This window comes from Crocodylus porosus, unplaced genomic scaffold (assembly GCF_001723895.1).
Source record: "Crocodylus porosus isolate Cpor-Errol unplaced genomic scaffold, CroPor_comp1, whole genome shotgun sequence".
NCBI lineage: Eukaryota > Metazoa > Chordata > Crocodylia > Crocodylidae > Crocodylus > Crocodylus porosus.
The window spans coordinates 76,560,845-76,579,398 of record NW_017728918.1 but is presented as its reverse complement, the minus strand read 5'-3'; the positions used below and the strand labels follow the sequence as shown (position 1 = coordinate 76,579,398).

At 40.1% G+C, this 18,554-nt stretch overlaps 1 protein-coding gene across 3 annotated transcripts in view; it reads left to right on the top strand.

Annotated features, from left to right (window-relative positions):
* MMS22L (MMS22 like, DNA repair protein) overlaps window positions 1-18,554 on the top strand; it is a 149,098-nt gene that overhangs the window by 96,491 nt on the left and 34,053 nt on the right. For all 3 annotated transcript variants that reach the window (XM_019537783.1, XM_019537782.1, XM_019537784.1), the window contains exon 15: window positions 16,359-16,549. In XM_019537783.1, the coding sequence (XP_019393328.1) occupies window positions 16,359-16,549 (191 nt within the window). The remainder of the gene's footprint in view (window positions 1-16,358; window positions 16,550-18,554) is intronic.

Sequence of the window (18,554 nt, the reverse complement as noted above, 5' to 3'; positions counted from 1 at the left end):
TCCAGAGAGCTCAGATTCTGTTCCAACCTTGTGATGACAAGGAATAGCTATCAAGGCGGGCTGTCATACCAATGTTATGCTGTTTTTGGCTAAAGTAGTATCCTTCTCTATTCTGTGCTCCTCTTCTTGGTACATATAGTGGACTCTTCATCCCTTCTTTGGCTACATAACTGAATACATTTTCAGCAGTCTCTAGCATCCCTTTAAGACTTTTCATTTTTTTAGACCAAAGGATTAAAATATAGAGGTAGTAAAATATATGGGCAAATCAAATCAAATTAATTTATATTCCCATAATTTGAGTTTATACAGTTGGCAGCAAGGCATCTATTTTCTCCCCAATTTTTTTTAGTCTTTATGTGTTGGTTTTTAATAAAACTTTGAATCACAAATATCAGAAATAGTACTACATTTTTATGAGAAAATATTAGTGGAAAAAATAAAAATCAGTTCATTTAAAACCCTGTGAGGCAGAAACAATTTAGAAAATGTTCCTGGATTTTTTTTTAATTGATCAGCCCTAGTGCTACTGGTTTGAAATTATCAGTTTTAACAAAAAACAAAAAAACAAACAAGTAAGGTTATAAATAGTTTCATGGGCTATACAACCTAGAGCCTTCCTGTCAGGTATACTGTTCTGTTTTTAAATTTTTCTCACTTCCTTTTGGCTGTTTAAAAGAACTTACGTGGCACACAGCACTGAACACTGGTTGCGCATGCTGTAGTGCTTGATATTGCTTCCATTCACACCAACTGGAAAACTCCTGGTGCAGCCCTAAGTGCTTTGCTGAGTCAGGCAAGAGCACTTGCTACTCTGCAGGACTGAGCACATGGATTCCTCTCTCCCGCCTCCCCCTCCCCTCTTTTTTTTTTTTTTTTTATAGGCATTGTATTTAAAGTAGAAACAAATCAGTCTTGAGAAGGGATTTGAAGGTCAAAATAGCCTTGCATATCAAGTTAAACTGATTAGAATCTTTTATTACTGAACAATATAGATAATCTTCCTAAGTCCTGAGAAATGGTTGTTCTTTACTAAGGTTGGATAAAATTGTGAATGTGAGGTAATAGGGATTGAATTCTGGATAGGGTAGGATTTATAAGCATAATTAATCATCACTACTACTACCACTACTATTTTCATCATCGTTAGTCGTAGTGGTAATAATAACAACACCAATATGAACAGCGATAGTAACAACAACAATAAACATAATTATAATTATTATGATTATTATTTTGGTTAGCAGTTCAAGTTCAACTACAGGCATACCCATGTAGCCTTGAATTTGATCTACAACTTGAACTGAAACCCCAGTTTTCTTGTCTTTACTACTTTTTTAACAAAGTAATGAACTTAGGTTAGCCATCCTGAATTAGACATATACTTGTTTTTCACCATGTAGATATACCCTTCTAAGGAACAAAAACCTAATACTGTTCTTTAACTGGATGTTAGTTTGCCTTTTCCATGTGTCTGTATTTTAGGATTGTATATTCCAGTTTTAATTCTATTTTTAGTTTGTCTTTTGGCAAAACAAAGATGATAGGCATTTGTTCTTTCTCAGTGTTTTAATACTTTTAAAACACATGTAGCATACCGTTACAGTTAACTTAGGGTTCACCATTTCTGTCCTTAGCAGAAGAGGGGTTATTACTAACCTCAGTATCTCTGCTGAAACCTTTTCATATATTGGTGCTATATTTAAAATCTTCATATTTTAAAATCTCCAAAGACGTTATTTTCAACTCCAGTATAGGATATTCATAGCAATTTCACAAGTTGCCCCTAACCAGCTGAGATAAACTCCTGAAGATTTTTTTGTCAGCTATGGTCTCTACCCTGAACTGTGTGTGGAAAATATACCTTCTGACTAGCAGGAGCTTAATTATAACCAGCAGAGGAATTTCTTGCTGCTTTATCCACTTCCCTGTTTAAAGGAGTCTTAGTAGGCTTGCCATGAGCAACCACCACCTTGGGATATGTAAACCATATGTTCAGAAAGGCAGAGTTCAGTTTGTAAAGCATCTACATTTATAAATATAACTACAGTTAGAGTTAGGGTGGCAGAGCCTTTTTTGGCCATGCTAGGTATGCAGTATTGCCAAGGCTCATAATTTTTGGCCTTGTTCTTAAAGTCTACAGTTCAGGAACGTGAAAAACTTAGCTCTTTCTTTTATTTAAAAAAAAAAGTTGAAAACAACTCCTATAGGGGAAGAACACTGAACTGAGCTCTATCTCTATAGCATGAAGTATCCCCTATTCATTACCCTCCCTGGCATCCACCATGATCGGTTTAGAGATGCCAAAGGAAACATCTCCAACCATTCTGTTCAATAGCCATTCATAGATCTATCACCCATGAATTTATATAGTTCCTTTTTTAACTTGTCTAGGTTATCTGCCTCTACCACCTTTTGTGGCAATGAATTCCACAAGTTAACTGTGTTGCATAAAAATACCTTCGCTTGTTAGTTTAAACCTGTCACCAGTTAATTTTCTGCAGGTGCCCCCTAGTTTTAACATTCTGGTCCACACTCTTCATGATTTTATAGACCTCTCTCATATCTCCCCTCTGTTTCTGCTTTCTAAACTGAAGAGTCCTAACCTTTTTAGTGTCCTGGTATGGCAGCTGCTCTATGCTGCAGATAACTTGGATCATCTCTCACAGCACTCTGAAGTTTTTGCTGTGGTACCTTAGAATTAAGACAGTTTTTTAAAGAAGAAAACAGTTCTGCCAACTCCTCAGTTTTCCTCCATCCTATTCACCCCTTTCTAACTTAATTAAGATGCCCTTAAATTTAGAATATTTTTCAAAGGCATGTCACAGTTTCAGCCTGACTTTGATTTTATGTCACACAGGGGATATGCCAATAAATCTAGTCCTGTAATTAACTGGATTACTTGCAGAAGCAACATACAAGCAACATATATTGAGAACTTTTCATAAAATGTGTAGGTTACTGTTTCTTAGATTTCTAAGAGGGAGAACATGAACAAAAGGCTCACTACCCCCTATCTCTAGATATAATTATGCATTGATACAAATTATTGACACACCATTTTTTTTAATAGTTGACCACTTATGTCAAATTTTAGGTGGCTATTTTAAGTGATCTAGTGGGAATACAGCTGTAATTGTCACAACATTTTCAAACTTTGCTAACATTAACCCTGCCATTCTTGCACATGTTATTAAGAGGTTTATATATGCCACTAGAAAGGTCCTTTAAATTTAACCCTGCCTTCAGATTTTAAAGCATTTCAAGAAAAATATTTTTATATATGGTGCCCCAACTACTTGCAGTAGAATAGAAAAGTGGGGCTAGAAAGGACTTCAGGAGTCATCTAGTCTAACCCCTCACTCAAGAAAGGATCACCCTTTTTAAACCATTCCTGACTAGTGTTTGTCTAACCTGCCCTTAAAAACTTTAAAGGATGGAGATTTCACAACCTTTTCAGGTGATCTGTTCCAGTGCTTAACTACCCTCATAGAGGGTTTTCCTAATTATCCACCCTAATTTTCCCTTTCTTCAATTTAAGACTATTATTCTTTGTTCAGTCCCCTGCAAGCAGAAACAATAGTCTAATTCCCTTGATTTGTAAGCAGTGCTCTTTTTAATACAGCCCAGGGTGCTTTTGGTGCTTTTTTTTTTTTTTTACAACAGGAGCACACTGTTGACTCGTATTCAGCTTGTGGTCCACTGTATCCACCAAATCCTTTTCTACAGTATTACAGTCTAGCCAGTCATTCCCCAGCCTGTATCTGTGCGTGTTGATTGTTCCCTCCTAGGTGCAGGGCTCTGCACATGTTCTTGCTGAATTTCATTCAGTTAATTTCAGACCACTTCTCCAGTTTATCAAGGTAATTCTGAATCCAAATCCCAGGTACCCACACTGATGTCTTCTGCAAATTTGCTAAGCATTTACTCAATCTATTCTTCAAATCATTAATGCAGATACTGAACAGTAATGAATCCAGGACTGACCCTGGGGAATTCCAGTTGATGCCTCCTTCCAGTTAGACAAAGTCATTAATGATTATGCTTTGAGCACAATGTTCCAATCATCTATATATCCACCTTGTAGGTATCTAAACTGTGTTTCCTTAGTTTACTCATGAGAATTTAATGGGAGACAGTACCAAAAGCTTTGCTAAAGCTGAAATGTATCACAGCAACTGATCTCTCCCCATCCATAGAGCCCATCAGTTTGTCCTAGAAACAAGTCAGATTAATTAGGTATGACTTGTTCTTGATGAATCCAAGTTGGCTACTCCTGATAACTTTTTTTCTCCTTTAAATGCTTTGAAACAGTTTTTTGATTATATGTTCCATAGTTTTTTCAAGTATTGAGATCAAAGTGACCAGCCTATAATTCCCGAATCCTCTTCCCTTTTTCAAAGACAGGCACTATATTTTGGGGGAGGGTGGGGAGGCAAGGAACTAAAAAATATCTTAGTTGTGGGGCAAGGGCAGAGGGAGGAAAATTACAGCCCTGGGGCTGGGGCATGTGTTGCTTGGCTTTCTCAGCCTTGGGGCTGCACTCCAAACATGTACAGACATTTATTAGATTGAACTAACTCATTCTTGATCTAAATTAGCGCACCTTCTGAGGCCAGCCATTTTTTACCTTATTTAACCTCTGTGAATGTGTGTACAGATCAGTACATAACCCCAGTAAGGCCTATCTAAGTGTAATGTCTGTACATCTGTACATACTCTCTCACTATTTTTCAGCACTTCTGTGATTTTTAGGGTCTTCTAAATTTTTGCAACATGTTTGCAACCCATAGTGTTTTAATGGTTGGGGCCTGTGCTTCAGAACATTATACCTCCTGCCTGCCTCCCAGTTCTATTTTTGCATCCACAGGATACTGGAACTTGGAAAAAATCCTGCTCTCAAATAGTGTCAGAATCTGCTAGGTATCAATATCTCAACGGCCCAGAAACTGGCAGGAAACTCATGTTCCCCTTTTTAAATCCAAACAACTCAATTGCCACAATGAAAGTCCTTTTAAAAATGCACAAAAGTCCAAATTTTAAAGCATATCAGTCTATCTCTTACATTATTATGCCAGAATTTTCCAGAGGTTTTGATGGAGATATATCACAACAAACAGTGTCATTTATGGTAATGTGCAACAGACTTGTGTGTAAAAATACTTGTGCAGAAATAAGCAAGTTCTAAAATCACTTAATAAAACCCGTACTGCTATTGTTGGTTTTCAAACACTTCTTCCTACACACACATTATTCTGTTATAGTTTTTACAGTAAACATTTGAACATGTAGTTTATTTTGGATCATTGAAGCAGATTAAATTGAAAGAACACTACTGAAACATGCTGTAATAAATTCTAAGCTGATGGAGGTGTGTTAATGCCTGATAATATTTTATCATTTTTTCAGTCCTGTTTGTACAGTCTGTGGTATTGCACTATGGTAGTGATGTTATCGTTGCAATTCAGGCAATGCTGATGCTTTCATAATAAGCCCCTTTTTTCAAGTGTTTCTCCGGTTTTTGGGCTTTGGTTTCTGCTGTTCCATATCCTCCTGAAATCTACAACTTCCTCCTCCCCCCCAAAAAAAAGGTTTGGTAAAACTCTCTTTCTTTTCAAGTTATTTGAGCATGAAAATATTTTTTCAGATATTAAGCAACTTTTAGATGGTTTGTATGTGCTTGACAAAGTCAAATTAGCTTAGTTTTAGATTATCTGACTTGCTTATAGATTTAGTTCTTATTTGCGTTGTGGTAGTACTTGAATGTCTCAATCAGGAACAAAGCCTAAATACGGTAGGTGCTTATCAAGAGATATGAGAGAGAATATGCCCCAAAGAATTTACAGTGTGAGTCTACTTTCAGTACGTATTAGATGAGCAACTTTGATATGTGATAAAGTAACAGTTCAGTTTAATGGATCTAGTAGTCTCCAAAAATTAACATACACTGATTTTTCACTAAGTGATTAGAATACAGACGTGGTCCATTATTCCATTATTCTATTCTGTATTGTTGGCTACAACACCTGGTGTGCTTTATTGCTGGTAGTTGTATGAGCTGTTAGCCTTGGAAGGACCTTTGCTCTTGACTTTTTACATTACTGTAATGGAGTATGGAGTTCCAGAAAAATAAGCCTGCTCGTGTTTGTACTGTTAATTTTAAACACTGTTGAAATAAATGTATCTGCCTCTCCACATCTTAGTCATTAGAACTATGATAGTGAGCTTTTTGATTACATGGGCCTCTGTTCATGTAAAATGGTAGATGCCTGTGTAGAGCATAGAGGCCTAGGTGATTTTTCATAAGTATGCACTAGCAGTATGCAAGGACTTCTTTGACATATAGACATGCCTAATTCTTTGAGATAGTCAATAATAGAAGTGCCCATGGAGATATTCTTGAATGAGGGGTAATCCAAAAGTTCTGTTATAGCATTTCTTTGATTATATTTCTGAGTACAATTAAAAGACAAAATAACAAAATTATACTGTTTATCAAGGCTTGTTTGTAGATGCTTCCTTGAACCTGTATTTTAATGAGTCAGGACTTGAGTTGGGGAATGTGTTATCCTTCTGGGAGCCAACTGTTGGCTGGCGTGCTATGAGGAAGCTGATTCTACCCCACCCCACTTTAAAACCAGAAGAGAAGATGTGACAACAGGCCTATTGCATATCTGCTCGTAGCCGTCTTGACAACTATCTTAGAAGCAGGTGACTGTGGAGGTCAAAAGCCTATGTGAACATCTCCCATCAGAGGGGGAGTAGGTCATTGTAGAAGTTGTTTTAAAGTCCAGTGGAGAATTATCTTCATTTGAAGATGATTCATATTTGTGCTTGTAGCCTCCTGAATAAAAATATATGCACTGAAGATGACTTAAAACATTCTGAGAAAGCTCAGGAGCTTTTGTGACTCCTGTGAAAGGCTTGCTTATAATCCTACTCCTTGTAAGAAGCAACAGCTCTTGAAAAGTATGAAAGAAAAATGTACAAAAAAGTATTGATGCTTGTAAACTTTGAAGATAGTGAAAGTAGTGTAATAGTGAACATAGTATAATAGTATTGACTAAACTATTGTGGAATTCTGCAGTCATTGGATCTGCTACTATCCCACTGAATTGGTTTAATATACTATCCGTTCTAACAAAGATCTTAACATTTTGCTCCTCTTGTAATTACAGTGTAGGTTTCAAGTCTATTACTACATGATTTTGTATATATAATGTGATTATCCAGGCACACAAAAAGCAGCTGCATATATTTCTGTATGCTTACTCTGTGTGTTGAATTCACTATATGATTATGTTCCACAGAGCGTTTTCATTTTTTTAAAGGCATTTTGTCTTATCTGTACCAGGTGTTAACTCTGGTTGCATTAAGTATTTCCAGATTTGTAAAAAAATTGACAGAAGAATCAAACTAAAGCACTTTCCATCGAGTTTGATATAGTTGCAGACTTTGTGGCAAAGTGGCTTGGGGAATACCCAGGAGTGGATCCAGCATTTTGAAAATGGCAGTGTGGTCTACAGGTCACTGGCACAAGGGGATGCAACCAGTGGTGGAGATTGGTGACTGAGACCTCACAGCATGCATGCTACCTAGTGAAGGGGTGGGGAGTGACTGTACCACCTCCCCTTAATCTACCCCTTGACCACCTACTTGGTGCCCACCCTTCCTGAACTTGGGAGGTACTGTTTATTCTAGCCCAGAAGAAGGAATGTAAATGAGCTGTTTCCTTTTCCCCAAAACCAAAAATATCAGTTGGGCTATGGAACCAAAAAGCTCCAAACCATATCCAAACCAAAAACATCTTTTAATCCTCTGCCAAACCTCTTTGGCTGTGGACTGGAATGACCCACTCCAGCTCCTAGCAGGGTCTAGGACCCAGCCATTGCCACTGCTTGTCTTTGTGGTGGCACAGGTGAGCACCTGCAACCAAAGCCCTCTGCCACCAATTACCACTGAAGCCTCATGTCCACAGGCCAGATCCAGTGGCTCCACAGGCCAGATCCAGTGGCTCCACAGGCCACATCTGGCCTATGGACCATAGGTTTGCTAACCCCTGGTCTCCCTAACTGGTTAAAGCCTCAACTTCCCTCCATCTACAACTTCAGTTCAGTTACTTAAAAAATAAATAGTTGGAACAATGCAACATAAATTGCATTTGCTATTAAAATCACTAGATGAGAAATTGTACTGAAAGCAGTACACTGGAAGCAGCAAGAGGAAGATTTGGAGGAGAGGGGGAAAATGGCTGCATTCCGTAGGTCAAGTATGCCTTATAGAAAAAAAGAGTAATATTATTACCCATGTCTAAATCCGTGTTATGATATTTGAAATTCTAAGCATCAAGGTCATTTATCATTTTAGAAATACAGCTGTCTCAACCCAATCTTGCTAGTTTTATCCAAGGATGGTGATTCCTTCCCTTGTCCCAATTTCTTTAACATAGAAAGATTGCTGTGTGATACTTAAACAACTTGTCTAAAGTTTTGTGCAGTTTTCAGGATTTATTCTCTATGCCAGGGATGTAAAACTTGTCCTACCACCACCACTCAGTGGCAGGGCAAGCCATCACTCATGGGGTAATGCAGCCTATTACTTATCTCCTACATATCACCCTATCATCCTACCATCACTCACCCTGGATCTGGCCCCTGGGCCCTAAATTTGACAAACCTGCCTCATGCCTTTTCTATAACTATATGTAGTCGGCCATGACCTGAGTACTATCCATGTAGAAACAAGGGTCTATATGCATGGCAGGGGGAGACACTGAGATGAGGGTTTCCTTTTACGCTGCTCTTGGACTTCTGAACATGTCTTAACACTCACCTAATTAGCAGTAATTTACTCCATTTGTGGGATTTCCCTCGTCATTTGAGGAAATTTGAGGGTTTTCAGATTTTTATATATACATTAGGCATAGAGAGGCCCTGTGTAGATAATGTTACACTCCCTAGGCTTCCAATATTCACCTGTGTTTTGAAGGAAACTGCTTGTTTGGAGATCAGATCTCTGTTTCTTTCATTCATTTGCATTCCTGTATACAAAATTAGCCAGATTCTATATTAACCTTTCATATAGAGTCTTTCCTGGTCCTGGATTCTCATCCTTCCCCCCCCCCAGGATACTAGTTTGGGCACATCTAGTTTTACTGTTATTTTATAAGGTTGTATTGACTTAAAAGTATTCACAGCAGTCAGATTTTATACAGCTCTTTCATTAGTTCTGTGAGAGGGAGTAATTATTTTTCTTCTAAAGGGTTCATGTACATCTGTTACTGGACTTTGGGTACTTCATGACTTGGGAAAGGCTACTTGCAGGTTGCATTCTACCACTGGCCTCTTGTCTTTATTGTTAAGGGAAGGTTATAGCTTGAGCCCGTCTGTTGGGTATGTCTTGGACATCATGGCAAGAGGAGGGGAGCAGTCCATCAAGTTGCAAGGGCTCAAGGCTTTATAGCTTAAGTTAAACAGCTCTAAGTTCACTCTGCTGCCAGTTGGCTTCCAAGTGCAGATCATGGACCATTGGTGACTTATGCTTCCACTTTAAAGCATTCTGTACCAGCTTCTGTACTGGCTGCAAGAGAATAGAGCGCTCTGCGGTGATGCAGATCTGGGGTGACAAAGGCATGTACTACCCTTTGCCAGGTCCACGTGGAAAGAAATGGCAGAAATCCTCTGTCTAAGCATAGTCAGTGGAAAAATCCTGAACACTCCTGCTATAACCTTCACCCGTGGTCATCTAGCACAACCCCCCAAGACAGTGAGCAGGAATCGCAAGTATTCCTTCCTTCCGTAAAGGTAGAATTTATTCAGCCTGTTAGCAAAATGGAGAAACACCTTTTTTAACAAAGACACAAAATTCATTATTTCAGACAAATAAAAAAAAGCCCCAAACATGTACTCTTGTAATGAGACAACAAATGATTCCAGAAACTCATAGGACAATTTTACCCAGGGGAAACAAAAGTTATTGTTTGAGAAATGAAGCATGTTCTTAGTGGGCATATTTGCCTTACCTAAGAAAAATGTAGACTACTACATGAAAAACAAAGCTGTACTTTTTATAGTTTTTAGTACAATGAACTGGTTTGTTAGCTGATGGAGATAGCTGCCTTGTAATGGGGAGCCAGGTGCTCCTGTTACTTTTAGAGTATAAGCAGCAGCAGGGAGGCTTCCCAGGTGGGAGATACAATGCCCTTGACAATCTGACTGCAAGAGACTAGGCAGCTGGGAGGAAAACCAGAGGCTATGAGTGCCTATTGCAGGGCCAGTTGCTCTGCAGTAGGGCAGATCCCTGCTACAGGCAGCCAAGACATTGCTAAAGCAAACAGACAGCAGTTACAAACTGCCTAAGAGCTAGCTGTCAAGTCCTAATTGTAAATACCTGCGGGTAACTGGAAGGGGCAGGGCTTGAGAGGTATATAAGCCCAGGGCCTGAGTCAAGCAAGCAGTCCTTCAGGTTGCATGAGGAAATGTTTTGTGGCAATATGGCTGTTGCTGGGTGACGGTTTGCAATCCTGCTATGCCTAGAAACAGCAAGTAAGGAGCTGAGGGCTGGCAGGGGACCAGGACCCAGGATGCGTAGGGGTTTTGGTACAGAGCCAGTGAGCTAAGAATTTTAGTTTATGTTTTTTGTTTGATTCACTGGTAGACCGGGCTTGACTAGTAGAGAAGGTTACTACTAGTCGCCAGAGGGCATGAGAGGGCTTGCACTGCCCATGGACAAGGGTTCAAGCCACAGTGGTTCCCAAGAGGCACAAGGATGTTTTAGGTCCTGGCAGGAGCTGGGCTAAAGATGAAGGAAGGCCGACGCCAAGAGGTTCAAAGGGAAAGGAGGGCGGCCTGAGGCCAAGAAGGCTAGGGCCAGCGTCTGAGAAGGGGGGACATAGGGTCGGGGGCCCAGTGCCCAGTAGGGCAAGAAAAGGACTGTAGACCAGAAGCCAGGTCCTGGATCTCTTCAGCCTCTGCAAGAGAAGGCTGAGAGGGAATCTTGTGGCCGCCTACAAATTCATCAGGGAAGGACAGCATGGAATAGGAGATGCCCTGTTCACCAGGGCACCCGTTGGAATAACTAGGAACAACGGGCACAAACTGACAGAGAACAGATTTAGATTAGACATCAGCAAGAACGTCTTTACAGTAAGGGTTGCTAAAATCTGGAATGGGCTTCCAAGGGAGGTAATGCTCTCCCCTACCTTGGGGCTCTTTAAGAGGAGGCTAGACATGCACCTGATTGCGGTCATCTGCACCCAGTGCTCTTTGCTGCTCAGGGCAGGGGGTCAGATGCAATGATCTGCTAAGGTCCCTTCCAACCCAAACATCTGTGAACACAGTAGGCTAATGGAACCAGTGAGAGGAAGGGGTGGGGCTTAGAAGGCCAGTGCTTCAACAAGGTTATGTAGGCCTGAAGTGGCCTGACATTGGCTGGGGAGCAAAGTGCCATACCTACGTATTAACCAGTAACATCTATGAGGTATGGGTGTGGCTGTAGGAAGGGTCAGAGGCCAAAAATATCTGTAAGGCGACAGGTGCCCTGGGGGGGCATGGATGGGTCAAGAAGGGCCACTTAATGATCAAGGGATATGGTTGGGATCAGAGGGGTCTAGGAGACATCTACTGGTCGAGATATGGACAAGGGCTCTATATGGGACCCAAGGGAAACCTTTGTTATTACCCAGCAACTATTTACATCAAGATGCATCAGGTGGGAGAAAACAGCAGGGTACTCAGGGAGCTGGAGCAGAGCAGGAGCTGTGTGGCCACCAGGGAGTATTATGACCACACCTGAGGCTCTAGGAGGTACCTGCTGGTCAAGAAATGGACAGGGGCTATGTATGAGACCCAAGGACAGCCTCTGTTATTACCTATTAACTATTTACCTCAAGATGTGGAGGTCAGAGAAAACAGGAGGTTACACAGGGAGTTAGAGCAGAGCAGGAGCTGTGTGACCACCAGGGATCATTGTGACCACACCTGGGGCTCAGTCCTGTTACATGCCTCCATCTACTCCAGCACATATTGAGGACACATTGATTCTCAGTGGTTTTCAACCAGGATGCTGCAAGAGCCTGTCATGATGCAAAGCATTGCCGGTGTAGGGTGAAATTCCTGTGTGCATCTGTTTTCATAGATTCATAGATGCTAGGGTCAGAAGGGACCTCAAAGGATCATCGAGTCCGACCCCCTGCCAGTGGCAGGAAAAAGTCCTGGGGTCATGTGACCCCAGCCAGGTGCTTGTCCAGTCTCCTCTTGAAGGCCCCCAAGGTAGGGGAGAGCCCCACCTCCCTTGGAAATCTGTTCCAGATTCTGGCAACCCCAACCATGAAGAAGTTGTTTCTGATGTCCAACCGAAACCTACTTTCCATCAGTTTGTGGCCATTGTTTCTGGTTATTCAAAGCATCTGGTAAACAGAGCATCTCTTATTCCCTGCTGCTTCCCCTGGTGAATTTGTATACTGCCACAAGATCCCCCCTCAGCCTTCTCTTGTGGAGGCTGTAAAGGTCCAGGTCCCTCAGCCTTTCCTCACAAGGCCTTCCCTGCAGGCACGTTGGAGCCAGACTGGGAAGCAGCTGCAGCATAAAGACGTGATGCTTGCATTACATTATGCATGCAAGTGTGCTGTTTCTGCTGCAGCTGTTCATGGTTCAACTCTGAAAATGGAGGTGCATGGGACAAGTTCATACTGTGGCAGTGGCAAAGCTTGGAGGTAAATACTGCTTTCACCAGATAGAGCTGCCCCAAGTGTCTACGCATTCAGGAGCTGCATTGAAGCTGGACCAAGAAGAGCTGCAGCAGAAGCAGCATGCCTTCCTGCATAATGTAATTTGGGCTGCATGCCTTTCTGCTGTAACTGCTTCTCAGTTTGGGTCCAACATGCATCCTGAAATCAAAGGTGTGTGCCTCTGTTTCTGGGGGAGACTGTGTAGGATTGGATCAGGAACGACTTTGGCAGGAGTGCACACACCTGCCACAGACGCTTGCCGACCTGGCTTTACAGGAGGCACGTGGCCTAAATCCACCTGGCTGCAATGGTAGTGACATTGGGATAAGTATCGTATTAATTGATTAGATCCTTATAATTATAACTAATTAATAATTAACAATACAATTAGAATGTTTCTATTATAATAGTCATAATATATTTATGTTAGTCTTTTTATAATGAGGTACTGCAAAATTTTGAAAAGTTTTGGAGCATTGCCTTGAGTCTAAAAATGTTGAAAACCAGCGCTTTAAGCATTTGCCTCCATACAAGTCTTTGTGTAGGTCACTATGAATAAACATACACACTGATTTGTACGTGTTGCCCTTCCACTGACACAGAGATGTATTACCTCACTTTAGAAGTCTGAACACCCTTCCACTCTGCATAGATGGCTAAAGGAGATGCAGGCCATCCTTCTTCAGAGGCAATTTAGAGAAGAGGAAAAGGTCTTTGGACCAGTCAGTACAGTTGTATAGCTGAGAGTAAGGGCAAAATTTATCCTTGCTGTTTCACTTGCTATGCTTAAAGGAATCAGTCCCCCTTTTCTTATTTAAAAAATAACTACTATTTTGCCATTCATCTATTTTTGAGCTCACTTCTTCCCTCTGTCACCCCCACCTTCTTTGTTTTGTTTAAAGGAGGCTTTCTTTAGTCATTGTATTAACTCAGATTCCATTGAACTGACAGTATTTTAAAACCAGCTTAGTGCATACCAGTTTTTATTGCTCATACTTCATACCTACTTAGTGTTGTACCCACTGTGTATGGAGGAAAAAGTGCCAGTGAAGGATTACTTAGTTCTTTATGCTAACACAACCTTTTTATGCTTGTTAAATTTGAGAATATTCCTTAGAAGGGGATTACTTAACTGTTATGCTGGATAGATTTTTGTCATCTTCCACACACTTTACAAACACTGAATAGATTCCTGAAGGATAGAGTTAAGTATTACAATGTGGATTTCATAGATGAGAAACTGAGGCCCAAATACATAGAAGGACTTCAGCATGATGACAGTCAGTATCATCACATCAGTGAAGGTGCCTGACTCCTAGGGTGGAATTTGCAAACCTGAGCTGGTTATCTAAGTTCTGTTAACAGTGAATAGGGTAGATTGGGGTCTCCTGTTTCCCAAGGTTCATCACAAGGCTTTAGAGTATTGTGCTCTCTTGCTTGCTTTCTCCCTGGCCCAGTGAATCTTGCATTCTTTTTTTTTTTTTTTCTTCTTACAGTAGCTGAGCTTCAATTTAGTCTAGCCTGTAGGGTGGAACGTTTTTATGGGATGCAAGATATGTCTCTTAAGTTCCTTAAGCCCTTCAGAGTGCTTGTACATGGGTCTTCTGTTTCTTGATTGTTGGGGGTTTTTTAGCTGTAACACTGATATGTAAGAGGTTGCCATTCATTTTATTGAATGAAAAGAGTCATGGCTGTCAAATGTGCAGTAGGTATGTTCTGATCATACCTGGTGATTTGGGACCCTCAGGAGACCTACACTTGGGAATGCCTGGTTTGTGAATCCTAGAAACTATGTACCTTAGTAAATATTTTTAGGTGCCTATTGTGTCTAGGTAGAGGGATGAGACTTTGGTGAATTGCTTAGTTTGACTTTGGCACCAAAGTTCCATCAAAATTGTACTTCAGAAGCCCAAGTCCTTTATGGTATCTGACCAAAGTGATTTGCCTAAGGATGCTGAAAAGAGAAATGCTAGGGATGGGATTAGAATTCAGAGAATCTTGGCTCCCATTCTTGTGTTTGAACCTTGCCTATCAATCAAAGAAGTATTTGATACTTTATCATATGTAAAATTATCCTCTATGTATGTTAAGGATAACCAGTCACAAAGTAACAGTACTTGATTCTCTGTGGATAACCCATTGAAACTAATAGATGCCTACAAGCAGGCATAAGTTATCTGTTACCTATGACAACTGGTATATTTTAGGTTTTAAGTTATGTTTGACAGAGTTTTTGGATACTAATTTGATGTAATGAGATGTACTTGTAATACCAACAACACTAAGAATAGCCTTTGCAGCCAGCCTACTCTTTATTTAAAATTATTCCATTACAGATGTCCTAATGAGTGCCATGATCGTATAATTCTCTTGTAACTTTTCTGCATCCCCAGAAGGAAACTGTTGCATTTTTCCCCTTTTCCCAGGTTTGGATAAGCATAGAATAAAAATTGAGAAAACAGAAAGATACGTTTGTGAACCGTTTGCTATTATGAAAACTGACAATTTTTAAAGAAATGTTATGGTCTGCAAACATTAGTGTTAAGGCAAGTCTCCCTGCCTTCACAGTATGCATTATCTTATAAATATCTTGACTGTGACTTTACAGTGCTGTTTATAGAATTTAATAAAGCAAATGTAATAATGCTGCCTGTGCTTTAATGCACAATCTCAATTGAGTTGACCAGAAGATAAATAGGAACAGGAATGATAGTGCGTTCCTACAGATTGTTTTTAATAAGCATGTTATTTAGTTGATCAACCCACTGCAGCAATGCCTTCTATCCTAGTCTACCAGACAAATTTATTAATGCTTCCCCCCCCCCCCCATTTCTCTGACAACATTGATTCCCTGCAGACATATCTCTATTAAACCTCTAGAAAGTCACAACTTCCAAATTAGATTAAGTAGCAGGAATGGTACTAGAAGAATCAAAGAAAATTGAGTGCATTATTGAATTCATGCCACATCGTCTCAGGAAGGGATGGGAGTTGTGTGCAGTGGTAACTTTTGTCGTTACTGTACTAACAAAGCTGTGGGCATTGCTATCAAAGCTAATTGTCTGCAGTGTATCAGCAAACCATCATTTTTTGCTTTAAGCAAGCATGCTTCTACTGAACTTGTGCAAATAAAAAAAATAAGCATTAATAGAAAGCCTTAAAATTAAGCAGAAGCAATTGTGATTCTTTATTTTTCTTCCTGTACACATACATGTACATGTACATGTACACATTGAAACTTTTAGAGACTAAATTAAAAAAAAAAGTGCCTGGCATTAGAATGTAAGCAGACTTGCTTGTCATGCTTGTAGTTGCAAAATGCAAACGTTCTTTTTAAAGCTGCCTATTTCTCATTTTGATCTGACATATTAAAAAGCATATAATTAATGGTTGACATTAGTAATTAACATTAACTTTATGGTGCTTAATATGCCATCATTCATCTGTCAAATAACTGGTATGCATAATATCTTTGCATAAAGGATTTAATTATACAAAATGGTCTTTCAGTTCTCAGACTATAGAGTTTAAAGAACTTATACATGTATTTAAAAAGGATACGGGTTTGGGTTTTTGGGGTAGTTTTTTTTTCCATTTATTGACTGTTGACATTGCTTTTGTTTCCTATTAGGAGTGTGCACAAATGTGCAAGTCAGGGGCCTCAGCGAGGAAATATGGGCCCAAACACACAGCTTCCATTAGTGGCTAAAGAGCACCACCTTGCTGTTGCCAGTGCTCTCTGGAGAAATTTCTTTCCATTCTTGAAGAGCCAGAGGATGTCACAAACACCCCATTCCCCACAGCTTGCGGATACAGCTGCAGGTTAGCTAGAATGGCCCTCCCTTTCTCTGCTGCTTTCTTTGCTGTTCCCTTTTGCCACAGTCTTTTATGTGTTTCATGTTCTTGGCATATTCCTCTTCATATTGAGAAGCTCAAATCTGGCTAAATGCAGAACGTGAAATTTGTGCTGGATGTTTTCCCAACAAAGTACTGAAGTGCTGTCTCTTTTACTAGTGTACAGGTAGATCTATAATATTGGAGTATTTTGAATCTATAGAAACATTTTTATTGACAGATTATATTGCATTTGTAATGTTTATTAGAATCTAAATAAGAATCTTATGCATTCGTTGTATTACATTAAATCTAAGCATTTTCTTATTCTCTATTATAATTTGATATAATTTATTTAACTATTTTTTCCAAAATGGCACTGATTTGGCAGAATTTGCATGTTTGAAATATGTTTTGACATCTGTTCAGACATTTTCAAAGAGCTGATTTTGTGATTTCTTTTTGATGCATTTTTAAGCTCGTATACTTTGAGACATTTTTGTAATGTTGCTTAGGCTGGTCATTTTGCTCTGGATGCTTTTATACATTGATGCAGTTTGCCATATAGTTAGATTTTGTATTGAAAAGAATACACTACAAATTTAGTAGAATTAATTACTTCTTTCAGTTTGTCAGTAAATAGTAAGAATGCTCAACCAATTCCTTAACTTCAGTGGAGCTAGATTGATTCACATCAGCTAAGGATCTGGCCCACTATATTTTGATGCAGTTTTATTTTATCTAAAATTTTAATGTAATACTACATATTTAAGAGTGCTTAGGCTGATCTTTAGCCATAATGATTTCCTGAAGCCATTTAAATAAAATTTAGAAGAGTTGTTTCTGAATTGACAATATTTTTTAACCATAATATAAATTAAGAACTAAATTTATACGTGCTTAAGGACATGTGAAGTAATACAAAACACTAGGACCCTTGAACTGCAGCAGCTCTGCAATAGTTAATAGGCCATATTTAATGAGATGCAAAGCAGTGAAATTGAAAATGGTCTCCCACTATTGAGGCTTGGCAGGAAACAGCAACACAAAATCAAAGCAAGAAATTACTATCGCTGTTTTATCACAAATTCTGTTTTGTTTTCTATGGTTAAATATATTTTTTCAATTTTTCTTTAATTATTTAATTGAGGTAGTGATATAACCAGTTAGTCTTTTAGAATCCAGCTGAAGAGAAATCAAGTGCTGAATATAATGTATGCAGCCATGTTGAGAAGTAATACAGAAGAAGCCACTCTCTTTCCTGGACTGTTGACTTTGGGTTTAGGTACAGAAGTTACACACACACTGCTTTAAACCTGTAACAGAACATAAGTTCAGTGCACATAAACCAATTTCAATATAGCCAAAACTGGTTTGAGATGAACCTGGTTGAATGTAGCATCAGATTTAATCGAAAGAAGAAAAACTGGTTTATGGAAATGCATCTCAAACCCCTTCCTCGTTTAAGTTAAATCAGGGTCCTCCAGCATCCTAGCATACTCTGCAGCCCTGGGCTGGGCTGTCTGTTCCAGCCGAGCAAGGTTGCCCCTGCCCCTCTCTTCCCTAGCCAGAGCACTAGCACTGCTCTGACTGGCTGAGAAAAGGGTGGAGCTGGGAAACCCTGCTCTGGAGTGCTTCTAGGTCTGCCTGGCAAAGGGGCAGCAACCCTTGCAAGGTGTCCTGAGCCCCCCACCTTGCTCACTGCTCTAGGGGCAGGTGTGGGGATGGGGCCAGACCCTGGTAGCCTGAGGGGAACTGGGGGTTTAATCACTCCTTTGTATGGGGGGGTCAGCACGGGCACCGATAGCTCCACTCGTGCACTGGGGACCGTGGCGGCCAAACACCAGTTGCCTGGGGGAAATTGGGGAGGTTAATCCCCCCATTGCAGGCAACAGCAGCATGGGCACCAACATGGCACTGGCTCTGTCCCATGCTGAAAATTACCTCAGGCAGGGCCCGTACTGCAGCACCTGGACCAAGTCCCTCAGAGGAG